Below are 23,554 nucleotides of genomic sequence, written 5' to 3'. Positions count from 1 at the left end.
ATCAGATAAATAAAGCAATATTTTCTTATGGCTCTGTCAGTAATCTTTAATTTTCAACAGACACAAAAGACAAATTTCCTTTATATAAATATCCCCATAACATGAACATTAAATGAAAGAAACCGGTATTCAAGGCACCATCAGTAGACTATATTTTCTATTTTAGCAAAAGTGGGCTAAATTTACTTCAAAGAAAAAACAATAATAGCAATTTTCTATCATCCACTCAACTGAAATATTTTTAAAATATAATTGGATTGAAATACAAAAAAATAAAGTGCAAAAATCTATTAATCAAAAACAACACTTTGTTTAAGGAGAAGTAACATGCAGTGAAAACAAATATTAAATTTTAACTTTTAAACTTGAACTGAGTAAAAACTCTAAATATGTGATTGCACAGTAATGTTCACTTGTTTGAGGTTGAGGGTGATACTTGGTGGTGTCCCATCTTTTCCACAAGTTCATCAATGTTCGGGGTAAGGCTCTGAGCTGAAGAAATCCTCAGAATTGAGTGGAGGTGTTCAGCAGTAAGTTGACTTCTGTGTGATGTTTTGTTCAGGTTCATCAAAGAAAACAGTTGTTCACACAGGTATGTGCTGCCAAACATAGACAACGTTTGAGCAGCCTGGATGCGCAGCTGGGGCATTGTGCCGGGGAGGAAACGGGCGAACTCCGCAGCACCCACTGCCGCATATTTTGCCCTCAGTGCATCATTGCATTGGAGGTCAATCAACTCCATTTGGAGGTTTGGTGGTGAGCTTTCCACGTCAACAGCAAATGGGTTACCGAGCAGTTCCAACCTGCTTTTTTGTGCTTCAAAGTCAGCAAATCGGCGTCGAAAGTCAGCGGCAAGCATACCTATTTTATCAGCCAACTGTGTGCTCGGGAACGCACTGGTAGAGAGCTTCTCTTTCATGGTCTGGCAGCTGGGAAAGTGGCTCAAATTTTCTTTCCGCATCTGCGTCTCCCACAGAGTCAGTTTGGTTTTAAATGCCTTCACTGTACTGTACATATCAGAGATGACACGATCCCGACCCTGCAGCTGCAAGTTTATTGCATTCAGATGACTCGTAATGTCACACAGAAAAGCCATTTCACACAGAAACATTTCGTCTCGGAGTTGTGTTGTGTCTTTCCCTTTGCTGTCCAAGAACAGACAAATCTCCTCACGAAGCTCGAAACATCTTTGAAGCACCTTTCCCTGGCTTAGCCATCGCACCTCTGTGTGATAAGGCAAATCACCATGCTCCGTTTCTAACTCCGTCAGAAATGCCTTGAACTGGCGGTGATTCAAACCTTTGGCTCTGATAAAGTTAACTGTGCGCGTGATGATGCTCATTACATGCTCCATTTTCAAGGCTTTACCGCACAACGCTTCCTGGTGTATGATACAATGATAAGCTGTCAGCTCACCTGTCGCGTTTTCCTCTTGCATCTTTTCCCGTATCTTCGCCACCAGTCCGCTCCTGTGTCCACACATCGCAGGTGCTCCGTCGGTTGTCAAACCCACGAGTTTTTCCCAAGGCAGCTCCATCTCATTTACACATCTTGACACCTCTTCATACAAATCATGCCCCGTAGTTGTGCCATGCATAGGACGTAAAGCCAAAAACTCCTCTGTCACGCTTAGGTTGGAGTCCACTCCGCGGATGAAAATTGACAACTGGGCAATGTCAGAAATGTCGGTGCTCTCATCCACAGCCAAGGAATATGCAATAAAATCTTTTCCCTTTTTCACAAGCTGCTCTTTTAGATTGATGGACAACTGGTCTACTCTCTCGGCAATGGTGTTTCTGCTCAGACTCACATTTAAAAAGAGTTGCCTTTTTTCTGGGCAAACTTCGTCACAAACTTTAATCATGCAGTTTTTGATGAAATCCCCCTCCGTAAATGGCCGGGCTGATTTAGCGATCTCTTCTGCCAAAATAAAACTGGCCTTGACAGCAGCCTGGCCTTGTGATTTGGCTTTTTTGAACAGAGCCTGTCGAGATTTGAGGCCTCGTTTTAATTCCTCTGCCTTTTGTAGCCTTTGTTCCATGTCCATATTCTTGTTTTTGTCCGCGTGTTTCGTTTCATAATGTCGTCTCAGATTATACTCTTTCAGTACCGCCACACTTTCTCCACACAGAAGACACACAGGTTTTCCAGCTACCTTCGTGAACATATACTCCGACTCCCACCTTGTTTGAAACCCCCGGTTCTCAGTATCCACCTTCCGTTTTGCCATTTTTGATGGGTATCTGAAAGTTAATTTTACTGTGATGCTGACGACTGCTGTGCCAATAAATATTGAAATGAAGCAGCCTACTGCTCGGTGCGTCACCTTTGCATTGTGGGAAATGTAGTATTGGTGCGTGTAAAAGATCTGCGGGCTGCCGGCTTGCTGCGGGCCGGTTCTAATAATAAATCAAGATCATCCCAGGGGCCGTAAAAAACCTTCTTGCGGGCCGGATGTGGCCCGCGGGCCTTGACTCTGACATATGTGGTCTATGACTAGACTTGGCGCTCCGGTACCGCTTGCTGTGCGGTAGCAGAGAGAACAGTCTGACTAGACTTGGCGCTCCGGTACCGCTTGCCGTGCGGTAGCAGAGAGAACAGTCTATGACTAGACTTGGCGCTCCGGTACCGCTTGCCGTGCGGTAGCAGAGAGAACAGTCTATGACTAGACTTGGCGCTCCGGTACCGCTTGCCGTGCGGTAGCAGAGAGAACAGTCTATGACTAGACTTGGCGCTCCGGTACCGCTTGCCGTGCGGTAGCAGAGAGAACAGTCTATGACTAGACTTGGCGCTCCAGTACCGCTTGCCGTGCGGTAGCAGAGAGAACAGTCTATGACTAGACTTGGCGCTCCGGTACCGCTTGCCGTGCAGTAGCAGAGAGAACAGTCTATGACTAGACTTGGCGCTCCGGTACCGCTTGCCGTGCGGTAGCAGAGAGAACAGTCTATGACTAGACTTGGCGCTCCGGTACCGCTTGCCGTGCGGTAGCAGAGAGAACAGTCTATGACTAGACTTGGCGCTCCGGTACCGCTTGCCGTGCGGTAGCAGAGAGAACAGTCTATGACTAGACTTGGCGCTCCGGTACCGCTTGCCGTGCGGTAGCAGAGAGAACAGTCTATGACTAGACTTGGCGCTCCGGTACCGCTTGCCGTGCGGTAGCAGAGAGAACAGTGTATGACTTGGGTAACTGGAGTCTTTGACAATTTTTAGGGCTTTCCTCTGACACCGCCTGGAATAGAGGTCCTGGATGGTAGGAAGCTTGGCACCAGTGATGTACTGGGCCGTTAAGTTATATGTTATACCACTACCCTCTGTAGTGCCTTGCGGTCAGATGCCGAGCAGTTGCCATACCAGGCGGTGATGCAACCAGTCAGGATGCTCTCGATGGTGCAGCTGTAGAAATTTGAAACTCTCGACCCGCTCCACTTCAGCCCCATCGATGTTAATGTTTCCCTGTAGTCCACGATCAGCTCCTTTGTCTCGCTCACATTGAGGGAGCGATTGTTGTCCTGGCATCACACGACCAGGTCTCATTGTCTGTGATCAGGCACGGCAAGCGGTACCGGAGCGCCAACAGGCAATGTGATCAAAACCACTTGTGTTGTCAGCAAACTTAATGATGGTGTTGGTGTAGTGCTTGGCCACGCAGTTGTGGGTGAAGTCCAGGATCCAGTTGCAGAGTGAGGTTTTTTTAGTCCCAGGGTCCTTAGCTTAGTGATGAGCTTTGTGGGCACTACGGTGTTGAACGCTGAGCTGTAGTCAATGAACAGCATTAATCACATAGGTGTTCCTTTTGTCCAGGTGTGAAAGGGCAGTGTGGAGTGTAATAGATATATCTGTGGATCTATTGGGGCGGAATGCTAATTGTAGTGGGTCTAGGATTTCTGGGATAATGGTGTTGATGTGAGCCATGACCAGCCTTTCAAAGCACTTCATGGCTACCGACGTGAGTGCCACGGGGCGGTAATCTTTTAGGCAGGTTACATTTGTTTTTTGGGGGTTTTTGTGCATTGCCATGTTGGCAGTTTCTGTGACCTCAGTTAAAAGTTACACATTCCACAAGGGTATATTCATTCAGCTGATTTTATTTTAGAAAAAAAATTCTTAACCGGAAGCAAATGGAACGAAACAGGGGAGAGGCATGCCTGTATTTGTCAAATTTTTAAAAAACGCTTGTTTTGCCTCTGTGTGCTTGCATTTGGTTCGTAAACGTTTTCTGTAATGAATACACCCCTGGTGCAACATTTTTTGACGAGAACGTCAGGTGTTTTTCACACGGAAACAGTGTGGGTTTTTTTTTTACGCCTGCTTGCATGTCTTTACCATTACCTTCTCAGTTGTTAATGGACAGTTACGTTTATATATCACATAAAACAGAGCGATATTATCAATGCTCTGCCATTACATCGTGGATAGAATCCAGCGTCATGTCTTCTGTGTCTCTGTGATAGCCATTAACCCTGTCCTCTCTCTCTTGTCCCTCAGCCGTAGTTTTGGGAACGCCTCCCTGTCTCATCACCTGGTGGTCATGGACGAACTGGTGAGAAGGGACAAGAATCACGCCTCCGTGGTCATGTGGTCTGTAGCCAATGAGCCGGCCGCTGAGATGCCCCCTGCTGGATTCTATTTCAAGTAAGAGAACGTTTAGTATTCATTCCGTGAATGTGGGTCCTTGTTGTTTTTTTTAAAGTTTAAAAAAAAATGCACATTCACATTATGATGGAGTGATGTTGTAGTGAACAGATTGTCAGTTAGTTTTTAACTTCCTCTTTTCGCTTCTCACATGAACACGTTACTGGTGATGTCATAAAGGAAGGGACATGGTGTGGTAATGGTGACCTCATAGAGGAAAGGAAGCGGAGCATTACAGCGTTTTGCGGTTGCTGACACACTTGTTGCAGAATTTGGCTCATTGTGTCAACTCTATATATACACACACACACACACACACACACACACACACGCCAAATATGACAACACTTCTATGTCAACATGAAACTCTGCAATTAAAACCTAACAATCCTTTTTCAAAATGTAATTTTTTTGCACTGTCATGCACTGTTTTGAATGACTCTTTCATAGCAGCAACAACACACTGATTGATGTACTTTATACAAAACACTGTCTTTAGTACTTTATATACCTTATTAAAGATTCTATTAAAGATTGTTCCCGTTACAGTACATTTTCAATGAACACAAAAATAGAATGGCTTCAGAAAACAAATATATACAACTTATTTATTTTTTTGCCATTGCAGGTTTTTACAACAACAAAACACACGTAGAATTACAGTAATTAATATGTTACTGTAAACTCATGGAAACAAAAAAGAATTACAGTGCAATGATTTTTTTTATTTTTTATAAAGTATTGCATGGGATGGACGGTTTATGGATCCCGTCTTCTGTTAGGGTCTGGCAACAACACCTCATGTCATCCCTGGCTAGGCAACGGGGAAAATAATGGCCTTGTGTCCAACCCTGGACTGACCCCAGCTCAGTGTCTCCGGATGCCTTTTCCATGACTTGCAGAAGAGGCAGGCTGGCATGTGGTTGGCGGTCCATACACTTTCCAACACGAAAATAATTCCTCAATTGGATTGATAAATGGGGAGTAAAGGGGGCAAGTATTCAACTGAGAAGTTAATGTGGTTGGTGAACCAGTCCCTGACCAGAGCAGCCCGGAGGAAACTAACGTTATCCCAGATGACAACAGACCTGGGCTGCTCTGGTCCGTCCTGTACAACTGCATTATGTAGTGCATCCAGAAATATGATTATGTGTGCAGTATTGTAGGGACCGAGGGTGGCATGGTAATGGAGAACTCCTTGCAGACTAATGGTGTCACACAAGGTGCTATTTCCTCCTCGCTACCCAGGAACATTCACAATGGCTCTTTGTCCTATAATGTTCCCCCTCGCTACCCAGGGACATTCACAATGGCTCTTTGTCCTATAATGTTCCCCCTCGCTACCCAGGGACATTCACAATGGCTCTTTGTCCTATAATGTTCCCCCTCGCTACCCAGGGACATTCACAATTGCTCTTTGTCCTATAACATTCCCCCTGCGCTGCCCAGGGACATTCACAATGGCTCTTTATCCTATAACATTCCCCCTGCGCTGCCCAGGGACATTCACAATGGCTCTTTATCCTATAACGTTCCCCCTGCGCTGCCCAGGGACATTCACAATTGCTCTTTGTCCTATAACATTCCCCCTGCGCTGCCCAGGGACATTCACAATGGCTCTTTGTCCTATAACATTCCCCCTGCGCTGCCCAGGGACATTCACAATGGCTCTTTATCCTATAACATTCCCCCTGCGCTGCCCAGGGACATTCACAATTGCTCTTTGTCCTATAACGTTCCCCCTCGCTGCCCAGGGACATTCACAATGGCTCTTTGTCCTATAACATTCCCCCTGCGCTACCCAGGGACATTCACAACGGCTCTTTGTCCTGTAACATGTCGGGCCCCGACGCCTGGTTTTAGCTAGATTGAGTCCAGCTTCATCAATGAAAATGAACTCGTAAGGCTGTGCAGCTGTATCAAAGTCCACGACTCTTTTTAACAGAAGATGTCTACATTTTCACATAAGGGTGGGGGGTGGGTTTTTGCTGTTGACCCGGATCACTGGTTGCTGCGGAAAAGGAGGAGGTCAAAGGGAGGGGAGGGGGGGGGGTGTAACGGATGTGAAACGGCTAGCTTAGTTAGCGGTGGTGCGCGCTAATAGCATTTCAATCGGTGACGTCACTCGCTTTGAGACCTTGAAGTAGTGGTTCCCCTTGCTCTGCAAGGGCCGTGGCTTTTGTGGAGCGATGGGTAACGATGCTTCGTGGGTGACTGTTGTTGATGTGTGCAGAGGGTCCCTGGTTCGAGCCCGGGTATGGGCGAGGAGACGGACTAAAGTTATACTGTTACATTGGAACAATTTTGCAACAGCAAAAATAAATAAACCGCTCCCCCCTGCCTAGGTCACATACTGCTTTGTCTGAATGTATCTATGCAATGCCAGTAGGACACAATCTACTGCCATTACAGTATCGTACAGTGACACTTACTTGCACGTCGTCATAGCGAAGGACCTTTGACTCTAACGCTGTTCATCTCAAATGGAACCCTGTTGAACAGCCGCTTCATCGTAAGTTGGTGTTGACGCAAGATGGCGGCAGAGTGTCGACCATACTGACACGGGTTGATTTATTATGGAACGTTGTGTGATCTGCGATGATTTGCTCTCTCGTAGTTGATGTAGGCGGATCTAGTGTTTGCCAACACTAGATTCCAGTTCCTGTTCATGTTGAACAGACGTTGCCTTCCACCCACAGGAAGTCGTCTGGCAGTTCTGTAGAAAATGCAAGAATATGATGCCATTGTCTTGCAACAATTACGTAGGTACAGTCTAGTGTAGAACGTTGAAGTTCTCCAGTCTAAAATGTTCGTATTATGGAGGCTACCGTGTAGCGACTCAGGTTGGGATGGACTCTCCGCCTCCCTCATCGTCAGGCCGTGATTTATGACACGGTCCACCAAAGTGGCCCTTAATGTTGTCAGAAATATGTCTCCGTCTATTGCCCGGTCCCCTTTGTTCTTGTCTTCGTCCTCCTTCTACTCCTCTCTTCCTCTCTCTCTCTCTCTCTCTCTCTCACTGCTTGGAGAGTTCTCTCAAAAGAGGTGAGCTTACCTACAGTTACTGTAGAAGTGTTTTCGTGTGTGGGTGTTGCCAATTTCAGCTATGTTTTGCATTTTGAATTGAAGCGTTTTCCCAATGATTGCAAGAGATTTCATTCTTGAACGAAGTGTCTAATGTAAGAAACGATGTGCAGTGTGTTGCAGAATTGCAAAGCAAAGTGCAAAGCAGAAAATGTTTGTACTTTTGGTGCCTTTTTTGTTTTAAGGCAAAAGGTTTTCATGCTTTTATCTAAGCATTCACTTTCAGTGTGTAAACAATCGGCATAGAGGAAGTGAAACAGCATAACAGAGTTTGGCGCACTACCTAGCATTACTGACGTCATAGAGGAAGGGAAACAGCATAACAGAGATTGGCGGACTACCTAGCATTACTGACGTCATAGAGGAAGGGAAACAGCATAACAGAGGCTGTGTTCTTATTGGCGGACTACCTAGCATTACTGACGTCATAGAGGAAGGGAAACAGCATAACAGAGGCTGTGTTATTATTGGCGGACTACCTAGCATTACTGACGTCATAGAGGAAGGGAAACAGCATAACAGAGGCTGTGTTCTTATTAGCGGACTACCTAGCATTACTGACGTCATAGAGGAAGGGAAACAGCATAACAGAGGCTGTGTTATTATTGGCGGACTACCTAGCATTACTGACGTCATAGAGGAAGGGAAACAGCATAACAGAGGCTGTGTTATTATTGGCGGACTACCTAGCATTACTGACGTCATAGAGGAAGGGAAACAGCATAACAGAGGCTGTGTTATTATTGGCGGACTACCTAGCATTACTGACGTCATAGAGGAAGGGAAACAGCATAACAGAGGCTGTGTTATTATTGGCGGACTACCTAGCATTACTGACGTCATAGAGGAAGGGAAACAGCATAACAGAGGCTGTGTTATTATTGGCGGACTACCTAGCATTACTGACGTCATAGAGGAAAGGAAACAGCATAACAGAGGCTGTGTTATTATTGGCGGACTACCTAGCATTACTGACGTCATAGAGGAAGGGAAACAGCATAACAGAGGCTGTGTTATTATTGGCGGACTACCTAGCATAACAGATTTTAATTATTTTTATTTGACCTTTATTTAACTAGGCAAGTCCATTTAAGAACAAATTCTTATTTTTGATGACGGCCTAGGAACAGTGGGTTAACTGAACGACAGATTGTCAGCTCGGGGATTCGATCTTGCAACCTTTCGGTTACTAGTCCAACGCTCTAACCACTAGGCTACCTGCCGCCACAAAGATTTTAGGCTGCGTTCTTTTTGGGAGGACTACCTACCTCAGTGCTGCTTGAGGGCGGGCGGGCAAGGCCTTGAAGGCTACAATTTCCAAGGTATTTCAAGCAGCCTTGGTATTCGCTTTACGTCTGTAAAACCCACGCATGTGAGTGGGTGTGTACTTTGCTTATTCATCAGATGGGAGCGCAGTGTATGGGTGAGTCTGAGCATGTCCTGGTAGAATGGATTACTGGCATGTGGAATGCAGTCCGAGTACTACTGAACCCTGCCGTTCACAGAGCAGCTACAGGTGTCCTTACATCCACTCAGGGCAGGGAGGGACAGACCGACAGGCAAACAGCAGGAATTTCCTCCATAAAGTTTCTTGATGTTACAGTACTTCACTATGTGGTGTAGTCAACAAAGACAGTCTGATACTGTGAGGCTGAGTTTGTATCGTAGTCAACAAAGACAGTCTGATACTGTGAGGCTGAGTTTGTATCGTAGTCAACAAAGACAGTCTGATACTGTGAGGCTGAGTTTGTATCGTAGTCAACAAAGACAGTCTGATACTGTGAGGCTGAGTTTGTATCGTAGTCAACAAAGACAGTCTGATACTGTGAGGCTGAGTTTGTATCGTAGTCAACAAAGACAGTCTGATACTGTGAGGCTGAGTTTGTATCGTAGTCAACAAAGACAGTCTGATACTGTGAGGCTGAGTTTGTATCGTAGTCAACAAAGACAGTCTGATACTGTGAGGCTGAGTTTGTATCGTAGTCAACAAAGACAGTCTGATACTGTGAGGCTGAGTTTGTATCGTAGTCAACAAAGACAGTCTGATACTGTGAGGCTGAGTTTGTATCGTAGTCAACAAAGACAGTCTGATACTGTGAGGCTGAGTTTGTATCGTAGTCAACAAAGACAGTCTGATACTGTGAGGCTGAGTTTGTATCGTAGTCAACAAAGACAGTCTGATACTGTGAGGCTGAGTTTGTATCGTAGTCAACAAAGACAGTCTGATACTGTGAGGCTGAGTTTGTATCGTAGTCAACAAAGACAGTCTGATACTGTGAGGCTGAGTTTGTATCGTAGTCAACAAAGACAGTCTGATACTGTGAGGCTGAGTTTGTATCGTAGTCAACAAAGACAGTCTGATACTGTGAGGCTGAGTTTGTATCGTAGTCAACAAAGACAGTCTGATACCCCGACTAGAGGTCGACCGATTATGATTTTTCAACGCCGATACCGATTATTGGAGGACCCAAAAAAAGGCCGATACCGATTAATCGGACAATTTTTATTTATATATATATATTTATTTGCAATGACAATTACAACAATACTGAATGAACAATGAACACTTTAATTTTAATTTTAACTTAATATAATACATCAATAAAATGTATTTAGTCTCAAATAAATAATGAAACATTTTCAATTTGGTTTAAATAATGCAAAAACAAAGGGTTTGAGAAGAAAGTAAAAGTGCAATATGTGCCATGTAAAAAAAAAAAGCTAAAGTTTGTTTCTTGCTCAACATATGAAAGTTGGTGGTTCCTTTTAACATGAGTCTTCAATATTCCCAGGTAAGAAGTTTTAGGTTGCAGTTATTATAGGACTATTTCTCTCTATACCATTTGTATTTCATTAACCTTTGACTATTGGATATTCTAATAGGTACTTTAGTATAGCCAGCCTAATCTCGGGAGTTGATAGGCTTGAAGTCATAAACATCGCAATGCTTGAAGCATTGCGAAGAGCTGCTGGCAAACGCAGTAAAGTGCTGTTTGAATGAATGCTTACGAGCCTGTTGCTGCCTACCATCGTTCAGTCAGACTGCTCTATCAAATCATAGACTTAATTATATTATAATTAACACAGAAATACAAGCCTTAGGTCATTAATATGGTCAAATCTGGAAACTATAATTTCAAAAACTTTTATTCTTTCAGTGAAATACGGAACCGTTCCGTATTTTATCTAACGGGTGGCATCCCTAAGTCTAAATATTGCTGTTACATTGTAGAACCTTCAATGTTATGTCATAATTACGTAAAATTCTGGCAAATTAGTTTGCAACGAGCCAGGTGGCCCAGACTGTTGCATATACCGTGACTCTGCGTGCAATGAACGCAAGAGAAGTGACACAATTTCCTTAGTTTAATATTGCCTGCTAACTTGAATTTCTTAACTAAATATGCAGGTTTTAAAAATAAACTTCATCCCCCGTTTGGCGAAGTTGGCGGTCTTTGTTAGGAAGAAATAGTCTTCACACAGTTCGCAACGAGCCAGGCGGCCCAAACTGCTGCCTATACCCTGACTCTGTTGTACAGAACGCAAGAGAAATGACACAATTTCCCTAGTTAAAAGACATTCATGTTAGCAGGCAATATTAACTAAATATGCAGGTTTAAAAATATATACTTGTGTATTGATTTTAAGAAAGGCGTTGATGTTTTTGTGTAGGTACACATTGGGGCAACGACAGTGCTTTTTTTCGCGAATGCGAAAGGCTTGTTAAATCATCACCCGTTTGGCGAAGTAGCCTGTGATTCAATGATAAATTAACAGGCACCGCATCGATTATATGCAACGCAGGACACGCTAGATAAACTAGTAATATCATCAACCATGTCTAGGTAACTAGTGATTATGTTAAGATAAGTTTAATGCTAGCTAGCACCTTACCTTGGCTCCTTGCTGCACTCGCATAACAGGTAGTCAGCCTGCCACGCAGTCTCCTCGTGGAGTGCAATGTAATCGGCCATAATCGGTGTCCCAAAAAAATGCAGATTACCGATTATGAAAATCGGCCATTCCGATTAATCGGTCGACCTCGAACTGTGATACTGAGTGTATCGTAGTCAACAAAGACGGCCTCACGCTATCAGTCATTTTTTTCTTCCCGGTCCTTTCTTCCTCACTAAGTCTCTGTACCCTGACCCCCTGACCCTCTGACCCCTTACCCCATCTTGGAACAAGGAAACCATTGCTCTCTAAATGTGTTTTGTCTTTTTCAGGACACTGATAGCTCATACCAAATCTCTGGATGTCACGCGACCGGTCACGTTTATCACCGCCAGTAACTTTGCCAGAGACAAGGGGGTGAGACTTCACTGTGTTTCTCTTGTTATGTTTATGAAGGATTGGCTTTCTCAATTTGCTTGTCCTCGATTCCTCTCCTTCTCAAAACTTTTTGAAAAAGGTCAGAGGGGGAATTGTGGACCTCTTCCAAGACGTTTTCAGGGTAGAGAATATGAGGAATCGAGGAAAGACTAACTGAAAAAGAGCCTTTGACTGTGCTTGATGCCAAAATAAATAATATATATATATATATATATATATATATATATATATATATATATATATATATATATATATATATATATATATATATATATATATATATATATATATATATATATATATATATAAATAGCCATTTCTTTTTGAAGGCATACCTATGCCCTGATTCAATCATCCTGGCTCGCTGAGGTGTGACTCCCTTCTGCAGATAACTCTATAAGAGGAATGGTTTTACTGCGTGTCTGTTCCACTCAGACTTACCAGGCATAGTTTATCAGTGACTAAACTAAGCACAGTTATGACTGTAACATTCCATACATTACTATGGCAATTCAATGCCAATGAATATATATATATATATATATCATAACAAGGACTGCAACACTATTTCTTCTCACATTGAAAAACGGCTATACATAGGCTCCATCCATTTCAATTATGAACGTAACGTTCCATACATTTACAATGGCAATTCAATACCAATGAAATTGTAGTTGAACACCGTAACACTGCTCCCCCCCCCCCCCCCCTCCCCCCCACAAGGCTCCCTATGTGGATGTGATATGTGTGAACAGTTACTTCTCCTGGTACCATGACCCGGGTCACCCGGAGGTCATCCCCTTCCAGCTCAACACCCAGTTTGAGAACTGGTACAGGAAGTACCAGAAACCCATAATCCAGAGTGAATACGGAGCTGACGTGGTTCCGGGAATGCACATGGTGAGTGTTCCAGAACTACTTTGTTGTTCTATGTTCCGTGTCATGTTCTCCACAGGTCAGAAACAGACATGTTTAAAATAACATAAGGTGTTGTCAAAAGTAAACAGACCTGTGCTTGTTAAGATTTCAAGGTCTCTCTCTGAGGCGAACAATAGTCTGGATACCATTTTGTCAAAATGTGCTTGAACAAAGACCTCTGTCAAGCACCTACCTAGGCCTGAACACCGGTTAAGTGGTTGAGCTTGAATGATCAATGGAAATAAAATGTTTGTTTTTTTACAGGATCCTCCCATGATGTTCACTGAGGAATACCAGAAAATAGTGTTAAAAAACTACCATGATGTGTTCGACCAGAAGAGGAAGGAGTATGTCATTGGAGAGCTCATCTGGAACTTTGCTGACTTCATGACGGCACAAAGTAAGGAGGAATTCCTGAAAACCTGAAGGACTGGAATAGATTGAAAGTGTCGTTATGACAACCGTTCTTGTAAAAACCTACCATTGAAGCTGGTTGTCATGCCTTTGCTTGTTTAGCTAATATTATTGACTTGGATTTTTTTTTTTTCTTCTTCTTTACTCAAGGGGCTCGATTCAATCCGTATTGCAGAAGTTCAGCGCTATAGCGCGATTTTTAAATTGATAGGCAATGTTCCAGCGTTGGCAGAGACTGAGTTCATGGTGAACTGCATACAGTATGTCGGCTCAACCGTATTATTGCGATGAACTTCCGCCTTACGGATTGAATGGAGCCTAGAGTGAGGGGAAAGACGGCAGTAGTACGAGGAGTTAGTGGTGTAGCGGTAGGAGTTAGTGGTGTAGCGGTAGGAGTTAGTGGTGTAGCGGTAGGAGTTAGTGGTGTAGCGGTAGGAGTTAGTGGTGTAGCGGTAGGAGTTAGTGGTGTAGCGGTAGGAGTTAGTGGTGTAGCGGTAGGAGTTAGTGGTGTAGCGGTAGGAGTTAGTGGTGTGGGGGTGGGGTAGGAGTTAGTGGTGTGGGGGTGGGGTAGGAGTTAGTGGTGTAGCGGTAGGAGTTAGTGGTGTGGTGTAGCGGTAGGAGTTAGTGGTGTGGGGGTGGGGTAGGAGTTAGTGGTGTGGGGGTGGGGTAGGAGTTAGTGGTGTGTCGGTGGGGTAGGAGTTAGTGGTGTAGGGGTAGGAGTTAGTGGTGTAGGGGTAGGAGTTAGTGGTGTGGGGTAGGAGTTAGTGGTGTGGGGGTGGAGTAGGAGTTAGTAGTGTGGGGGTGGAGTAGGAGTTAGTAGTGTAGTAGTGGAGTAGGAGTTAGTAGTGTAGTAGTGGGGTAGGAGTTAGTAGTGTAAGGGTAGGAGTTAGTAGTGGGGTAGGAGTTAGTAGTGTAGGGTGGGAGTTAGCAGTGTAGGGTGGGAGTTAGCAGTGTAGGGGTAGGAGTTAGTAGTGTAAGGGTGGGAGTTAGTAGTGTAGGGTGGGAGTTAGCAGTGTAGGGGTAGGAGTTAGTAGTGGGGTAGGAGTTAGTAGTGTAAGTGTAGGAGTTAGTAGTGTAAGTGTAGGAGTTAGTAGTGTAAGTGTAGGAGTTAGTAGTGTAGGGGTGGGAGTTAGTAGTGTAGGGGTTAGTGGTGTAGGGTAGGAATTAGTAGTGTGGGGTAGGAATTAGTAGTGTGGGGGTAGGAGTTAGTAGTGTAGGAGTGGGGTGGGAGATAGTAGGGTAGGAGTTAGTAGTGTAGGAGTTAGTAGTATGGGGTGGGGTAGGAGATAGTAGGGTAGGAGTTAGTAGTGTATGGGTGGTGTAGGAGTTAGTAGTGTAGGAGTTAGTAGTGTAGGAGTGGGAGTTAGTAGTGTAGGGGTGGTGTAGGAGTTAGTAGTGTAGGAGTTAGTAGTGTAGGGTGGGAGTTAGTAGTGTAGGGGTGGTTTAGGAGTTAGTAGGGTAGGAGTTAGTAGTGTAGGGGTGGTGTAGGAGTTAGTAGTGTAGGAGTTAGTAGTGTAGGGTGGGAGTTAGTAGTGTAGGGGTGGTTTAGGAGTTAGTAGTGTAGGGTGGGAGTTAGTAGTGTAGGGGTAGGAGTTAGTAGTTCAGTAGTGGGGTAGGAGTTAGGGGTGGGAGTTAGTAGTGTAGGGGTGGGAGTTAGTAGTGTAGGAGTTAGTAATGTAGGGGTGGGAGTTAGTAGTGTAGGAGTTAGTAGTGTAGGAGTTAGTAGTGTAGGGGTGGGGTGGGGTAGGGGTTAGTAGTGTAGGAGTTGGGGTAGGAGTTAGTAGTGTAGGAGTTAGTAGTGTAGGGATGGGAGTTAGTAGTGTAGGAGTTAGTAGTGTATGGGTCAGTAGTGTAGGGGTGGAAGTTAGTAGTGTAGGAGTGGAAGTTAGTAGTGTAGGAGTTAGTAATGTAGGGGTGGGAGTTAGTAGTGTAGGGGTGGGGTGGGAGTTAGTAGTGTAGGAGTTAGTAATGTAGGGGTGGGAGTTAGTAGTGTAGGAGTTAGTAGTGTAGGGGTGGGGTAGGGGTTAGTAGTGTAGGGGTGGTAGTTAGTAGTGTAGGAGTTAGTAGTGTAGGGGTCAGTAGTGTAGGGGTGGAAGTTAGTAGTGTAGGAGTGGAAGTTAGTAATGTAGGGGTGGGGTAGGGGTTAGTAGTGTAGGGGTAGGAGTTAGTAGTTCAGTAGTGGGGTAGGAGTTAGGGGTTGGAGTTAGTAAGGTGTAAGGGTAGGAGTTAGTAATGTAGGGGTGGGAGTTAGTAGTGTAGGGGTGGGGTAGGAGTTAGTAGTGTAGGGGTGGTAGTTAGTAGTGTAGGATTTAGTTGTGTAGGAGTGGGAGTTAGTAGTGTGGGAGTTAGTAGTGTAGGAGTGGGAGTTAGTAGTGTAGGGGTGGTTTAGGAGTTAGTAGTGTAGGGGTGGGAGTTAGTAATGTAGGAGTTAGTAGTGTATGGGGTCAGTAGTGTAGGGGTGGGAGTTAGTAGTGTAGGGGTGGGGTAGGGGTTAGTAGTGTAGGAGTTAGTGTAGGGGTGGGAGTTAGTAGTGTAGGGGTGGGAGTTAGTAGTGTAGGGGTTAGTAATGTAGGAGTTAGTAGTGTAGGGGTAGGAGTTAGTAGTGTGGCGGTGGGGTAGTGGTAGGAGTTAGTGGTGTAGGGGTGGGAGTTAGTAATGTAGGAGTTAGTAGTGTAGGGGTAGGAGTTAGTAGTGTAGGGGTTAGTAATGTAGGAGTTAGTAGTGTAGGGGTAGGAGTTAGTAGTGTGGCGGTGGGGTAGTGGTAGGAGTTAGTGGTGTAGGGGTGGGAGTTAGTAATGTAGGAGTTAGTAGTGTAGGGGTAGGAGTTAGTAGTGTAGGGGTTAGTAATGTAGGAGTTAGTAGTGTAGGGGTAGGAGTTAGTAGTGTGGCGGTGGGGTAGTGGTAGGAGTTAGTGGTGTAGGGGTGGGAGTTAGTAATGTAGGAGTTAGTAGTGTAGGAGTTAGTAGTGTGGCGGTGGGGTAGTGGTAGGAGTTGAAACTAGGCCAGTTCTTGAAAAGGTGCTGATATTGATGTGAATGATATTTAAAGCTCCCAGTGGTTGGTAAGCTCGGAGTCAGCAGGAATGGGTGTGGCACACAAGGAGGGTTTACACCAGGAATCATCAACTAGATTCAGCCGCGGGACGATTTCTTTCTTTCTTGAGCGGATGGTCAGGGGACCGGAACAAAATTACAAAATCATTTGTACACTTTAAAATGACCACAAGAAGCCCAAATATTTTGACTAAAATCTAATACCTTGCTTACATTTTGTGTATGATTACATCTCTCTACCATGCGTGGGGTGGGAATACATCAGAACAAATTTCTAAAATGATAATCACTTGGAGCTGATTTGCTGACGTTTTGACTAGGGCCGGGATGATACCAGTATCGTGGCAAGGAAACCAAACACAAAATAAAAATAATGAAGCGAAACACGAAGCCGTTTTTTTTTTTTCACTTCTTCTTTAAGGAAAACAGACCATCATTATGATGTCATCCAGAGTCACATTTTAATTCTTTTCCAAGCTATAGCACACCACATTTTAATTATTTTCCAAGCTATAGCACACCACATTTTAATTATTTTCCAAGCTATAGCACACCACACTTTAATTATTTCCCAAGCTATAGCACACCACATTTTAATTCTTTTCCAAGCTATAGCACACCACATTTTAATTCTTTTCCAAGCTATAGCACACCACATTTTTAATTCTTTTCCAAGCTATAGCACACCACATTTTAATTATTTTCCAAGCTATAGCACACCACATTTTAAATTATTTTCCAAGCTATAGCACACCACATTTTAATTATTTTCCAAGCTATAGCACACCACATTTTAATTCTTTTCCAAGCTATAGCACACCACATTTTAATTCTTTTCCAAGCTATAGCACACCACATTTTAATTATTTTCCAAGCTATAGCACACCACATTTTAAATTATTTTCCAAGCTATAGCACACCACATTTTAATTATTTTCCAAGCTATAGCACACCACATTTTAATTCTTTTCCAAGCTATAGCACACCACATTTTAATTCTTTTCCAAGCTATAGCACACCACATTTTAATTCTTTTCCAAGCTATAGCACACCACATTTGAATTCTTTTCCAAGCTATAGCACACCACATTTTAATTCTTTTCCAAGCTATAGCACACCACATTTTTATTATTTTCCAAGCTATAGCACACCACATTTTAATTCTTTTCCAAGCTATAGCACACCACATTTTAATTATTTTCCAAGCTATAGCACACCACATTTGAATTATTTTCCAAGCTATAGCACACCACATTTTAATTCTTTTCCAAGCTATAGCACACCACATTTTATACACAGCAGTTTTTTTTTTAAAGGTCATCCTTTGGTTTGCTTCATGTTTTTAATATTTGCCACGGGGGAGAAGAAAAAAAACATTGCAATACTGGTATCATCCTGGCCCTAGTTTTTAGTATTTTATGTCCCCCCCCCCAAAAAAAATGTAATAATGAATTTTAAGAAATTCCAATAGCTTCATAAGTAAGTGATCAATACCAAGCCATTTCGACGTACTAAAAGACCTGTAGGCCTATGCTAGTAATTGTTGATTGATGTCCCATTTGCTTTATGAGCTTGCAGTTTGATCTTCTTGATAAACCCAAACTCTTTTGGAGCTGCCTATTTATTTATGGAAATCCTCTCTCCTTACAACGTGATGTTTGTTCAAGGACCCGAGCCAATAGCTGTACAGCAAATCAACAATCTGTAAGCTAGCTCCGTGGTTTTCAAACTGTTTGACCTGCGGGAAAAAGAGAAGAAGAAGAAGAAACTGTGGGTCAAAAGCAACACAAAGCTGCCCGAATGGGACCTGTCATTACAGCCATAAACGGCAAAGCATTTTCAAAACTTAAGATGCAGGTGTAAAACAATTTATTTCTGTATTTTTTGTTGTTGTTGGAGGCTTGTTCTGGAGTCCAGAGCAAGCAGAATGGCACGGCCTGCAGAATGGCACGGCCTGCAGAATGGCACGGCCTGCAGAATGGCACGGCCTGCAGAATGGCACGGCCTGCAGAATGGCACGGCCTGCAGAATCGCACGGCCTGCATTTATGCAGTGGAGGTTGCAGGATTAGATGGACAGCATGGTCTGTCTGCACATTATCACTTTGGACAGCCTGGTCTTGTAGACTAGATGTAACAGTACGGGACACTCAAATTAGTATGATATGTTTAGTATGGTCAGTGGTGTAAAGTACTTAAGTAATAGTACTTTAAAGTACTACTTAAGTAGTTGTTTTGGTGGTATCTGTACTTTACTATTAATATTTTTGATTACTTTTGTTTTACTACTTTTTACTCCATACATATTTCCCCCTGACACCCAAAAGTACTCGTTACATTTTAACTGCTTAGCAGGACGGGATAATGGTCCCATTTACACACTTATCAACAGAACATCCCTGCTCTACTGCCTCTGATCTGGCAGACTCACTAAACACACATTTTGTTTGTAGATTATGTCTGTGTGTTGTGCCCCTGGCTATCCATAAATTTAAGAAAAACAAACTGCCATCTGGTTTGGCATTTTTAAATTATCTGTACTTTTGAGACATAAGTATATTTTTTTAGAACAATATATTTTGACTTTTACTCAAGTAGTATTTTACTGGGTGACTTTCACTTTTACTTGAGTCATATTCTATTAAGGTATCTTTACTTTTACTACAGTATGACAGTGGGGTACTTTTTCCACCTTCATGGAACTACTTAGCCTACATTTTGAATGTCACCGCAGAAGCTTCAAGACATCTTCCCAATTAAGTAGCCTAAGTTTTGTTGTTTGGCTACCTCTTCCAATGCATTGTGGGCAAAGTGTGCATTGAATTCTACTAGATGAAGAGCTGAAATTCTGACATTTTATTAAACCATACTGGATTTTTTTTTTTTAAATGTTGAGTACTATTATAAACATTCTATTTTCGCATCCTGACAATGCGTCACGTCAAACTGGATTTGTCACATGCGCCAAATACAACAGTTGTAGACCTTACAGGGAAATGCTGAATACAACAGGTGTAGTAGACCTTACAGGGAAATGCTGAATACAACAGGTGTAGTAGACCTTACAGTGAAATGCTGAATACAACAGGTGTAGTAGACCTCACAGTGAAATACTGAATACAACAGGTGTAGTAGACCTCACAGTGAAATGCTGAATACAACAGGTGTAGTAGACCTTACAGGGAAATGCTGAATACAACAGGTGTAGTAGACCTTACAGGGAAATGCTGAATACAACAGGTGTAGTAGACCTTACAGTAAGATGCTGAATACAACAGGTGTAGTAGACCTTACAGTAAGATGCTGAATACAACAGGTGTAGTAGACCTTACAGTGAAATGCTGAATACAACAGGTGTAGTAGACCTTACAGTAAGATGCTGAATACAACAGGTGTAGTAGACCTTACAGTAAGATGCTGAATACAACAGGTGTAGTAGACCTTACAGGGAAATGCTGAATACAACAGGTAGACCTTACAGGGAAATGCTTACTTACAAGCCCTTAACCATAACACTGTATTCAGGACAACAAGTGAATTGCTTTGTCACGTTTTTTTGCAGTTTTACTTTAGTGCCTTGTTGCAAACAGAGTGCATGTTCTGGATATTTTTTATTCTGTACAGGCTTCCTTCTTTTCACTCTGTCATTTAGGTTAGTATTGTGGAGTAACTACAATGTGGTTGATCCATCCGCAGTTTCCTCCTATCACAGCCATTCAACTCTATTTTAAAGTCACCATCGGGCCTCATGGTGACATTCCTGAGCGGTTTCCTTCCTCTCCGGCAACTGAGTTAGGAAGGACGTCTGTATCTTTTGTAGTGACTGGGTGTATTGATGCACCATCCAAAGTGCAATTAATAACTTCACCATGCGCAAAGGGAAATTCAATGTTACATTTTTTTATCTACCAATAGGTGCCCCCCTTTGCGAGGCATTGGAAAACCTTCCCAGTCTCTGTGGTTGCATCTGTTTTTTGAAATTCACTGCTCGACTGAGTGACATTACAGATAATTGTATCTGTGGGGTACAGAGATGAGTCAATGCAACTTATTAAGCACAGTTTTACCCCTGAACATATTCCAGCTTGCGATAACAAAGGGGTTAAATACTTTATTGACTCGAGTCAATGTCAGCTTTTCATTAGTAGAGAGAGAGAGAGAGAGAATATTCCGCTTTGACATTATGGGGTATTATGTGTGGGCCAATGACGTCAAATCTCAATGTAATCCATTTGAAGTGCAAGGTTGTAACACAACAGTGTGGACAAAGGGGTGTGAATACTTCCTGGAGGCACTGTGTGCTCCTGTCATGTGACCCGAGTGAGTCTACACCTCTGGAATTTGGTGGTGACGAATTAGACGATGGTTCCCTTGTTTGCTTCCCGGGGCGACAGGCCTAGTGGTTAGAGTGTTGGACCATTAACCAAAAGGTTGCTAGATCGAATCCCAGAGCTGACAAGGTAAAAAGATCTGTCATTCTGCCCCTGAACAAGCAGTTAACCCACTGTTCCTAGGCCGTCATTATAAATAAGAATTTGTTCTTAACTGACTTGTCTTGTTAAATAAAAAAAATAGCTTGTATTCTGTACAGATCTATAGTTTTATCTATACTTTGACGGCTGAAACAAAGCACTCTGGGGAAATGAACATGTGTCTCTCTCACTCTCTCTGCAGCGGTGGCCCGTGTGGTGGGCAACAAGAAGGGGATCTTCAGCCGGCAGAGGCAGCCCAAAGCTGGGGCCTTCCTCCTGAGGGAGAGGTACTGGAGGCTGGCCAATGAGACGGGCCTGCTGCCCACCTGGTCCAGGTACCCCTGCTACCTGGCTACATATCCCTGACACACCTGGGTGGTATTCATCAGCGCAGAACCCTGCACATTATAACAAAACATTTCTAAACGCTTTGCAACCCGAAAACAAAAACAATCATTTCTTATTTGATGAGTCCTCTGTTTTGTTCCGTTTTGGAACAGGTTAAAGACATGGGAGTAATGAGTAGGAATTATGTTTTGTTCCGTTTTTAACACCAACCTGTATGGCGCAGACTGCGTGACGACTAGAACGCTATGAAGACACACAATTACCAGAAACAACGGGATCAATGGCTGCGTTTACACAAGCAGCTCAATTCTGATATTTGTTGCACTAATTGGTCAAATGACCAGATCTGATTCAGTGGAATAATGATCAGAATTGGTGTGCCTGTGTAAACCGCACCTATTCCTGTGCGACCCTCTGCTCAGACGTTGCTGACGCCTGGCAGATCTTACAACCCCTTGGGTAGGTATTTTACCTATCCGCGTATGTTATAGCAATGTCAGTCAATGGGTGGATTTGATTATGCTGAGCTGCAGGACAACGGTCTATGGCGCGTGACGTGAATGATCAAAAGCAGTAAGAAGGAGTGTCCTTCTCAAATCCAACAGTCATCTGCGCTGTTCGGTCATGTTAAGTTTTCATTCCGAAGGCAGATTGCTTTTGATTAAAAAAAAACTCACTTTTGCATGTGAAAACACATAATTCCTACTCATTACTCCCATGTCTTTAACAGGGTTCCAAAACAAATGCCATCAACTATCACCCGGTGCAAAACACGCCTACCCGGGCCAGATTAATCAAATGCCCTCATTTGAGACAGTCGATGACTTGGTACACAACCATTGGTTATCACTTCTGTCTTGCCTTTTTTTTTGTAATTCAGGGGATCAACCAGTTATATACATGAATGTGAATCATGATGCTGTTCAGTGTAAATAAATGTGAATGTGATGTATGAAAGAAAGAATATGCATTTTTATTTTTTACTCTTGTGACGGCAGGGTAGCCTAGTGGTTAGAGCGTTGGACTAGTAACCGGACGGTTGCAAGTTCAAACCCCCGAGCTGACAAGGTACAAATCTGTCGTTCTGCCCCTGAACAGGCAGTGAACCCACTGTTCCTAGGCTGTCATTGAAAATAAGAATTTGTTCTTAACTGACTTGCCTAGTTAAATAAAGGTAAAATAAAAAATAAAACTCTTGTCGTTTTATTTGTATTCATTTTAGGACTTTATTCAGTCTGAATCGCTGAATCAGATTGTGTGGTAGAAATGTCAAGGACATATGCAGCGTTTACCGTAGACATGCAGAAACTATTCAGCCCCCCGTGACTTTTTCCACATTATGTTACAGCCTGATCCCCCCTCTACTCTATCCCGTAATGACAAAGCAAAACCAGGTTTTTAGAAACGTTTTGTTGAAGCACCTTTGGCAGCGATTACAGCCTCGAGTCGTCTTTGGAATGACTCGAGGCTGTAATCCGCTCGCCCACAAGCTTTGGCAGACGTATTTGGGGAGTTTCGGCAAGCTAGCTCGGGGTTAACTCCGTTTAGTTGAGGACCAATGAAATCCGATACCCTCCATCTCACAAAGATTAGGTCATCCCCTTCTTTTGAGCAAGATAACGACTGTTTAAAGTTTAGGCGGACGAGCAATATCCACTGTTGTAGTACGGATGAAGCCTGAGCTGGAATGTGAAGATAGCTGGCTAGCTTTAGAAAACCCTGAGTAGATTTAGCTTCATAGTATACCCCCCTCTGGTGTAATTTAGTTCCTAACGTCCTAGATAATGAACTGTGGAGATTCTTCAATATAGCCCTTTGGTATTACACATTTTTAAAGAATAAAGCATTATACCGTGCTAACTAGAGGTCGACTGATTTATACCGATTGAATCAGCCTATTTTTTTTGTAATAATGACAATTACAACAATACTAAATGAATACATCAATAAAAATCAATTTAGCCTCATAAATAATGCAAAAACAAAGCGTTGGAGAAGAAAGTAAAAGTGCAATATGTGCCATGTAAAAAAGCTAACATTTCAGTTCCTTGCTCAGAACATGAGAACATATGAAAGCTGGTGGTTCCTTTTAACATGAGTCTTCAATATTCCCAGGTGAGAAGTTTTAGTTTGTAGTTATTATAGGACTATTTCTCTCTATAGCATTTGTATTTCATTAACCTTTGACTGTTGGATGTTCTTATAGGCACTTTATTGCCAGTGTAACAGTATAGCTTCCGTCCCTCTCCTCGCTCCTCCCTGGGCTCGAACCAGGAACACAACGACAACAGCCACCCTCGAA

General features: G+C 43.2%; 1 protein-coding gene across 1 annotated transcript in view; it reads left to right on the top strand.

Moving 5' to 3' along the window:
- Positions 1 to 22,444, top strand: part of gusb (glucuronidase, beta) — a 30,897-nt gene extending 8,453 nt beyond the window's left edge. The window contains exons 8-12 of the mRNA XM_036989579.2: positions 4,486 to 4,632; positions 11,943 to 12,027; positions 12,772 to 12,948; positions 13,231 to 13,366; positions 21,107 to 22,444. Coding sequence (XP_036845474.2) covers positions 4,486 to 4,632; positions 11,943 to 12,027; positions 12,772 to 12,948; positions 13,231 to 13,366; positions 21,107 to 21,270 — 709 coding nt within the window. The 3' untranslated portion in view covers positions 21,271 to 22,444. The remainder of the gene's footprint in view (positions 1 to 4,485; positions 4,633 to 11,942; positions 12,028 to 12,771; positions 12,949 to 13,230; positions 13,367 to 21,106) is intronic.
- Positions 22,445 to 23,554: the final 1,110 nt, after the last annotated feature.

Source organism: Oncorhynchus mykiss, chromosome 10 (genome assembly GCF_057628025.1).
Source record: "Oncorhynchus mykiss isolate SJ-2025 chromosome 10, ASM5762802v1, whole genome shotgun sequence".
Taxonomy (NCBI): domain Eukaryota; kingdom Metazoa; phylum Chordata; class Actinopteri; order Salmoniformes; family Salmonidae; genus Oncorhynchus; species Oncorhynchus mykiss.
Note: the sequence above shows the minus strand (reverse complement) of the source record. Positions and strands in the feature narration are given on the sequence as shown.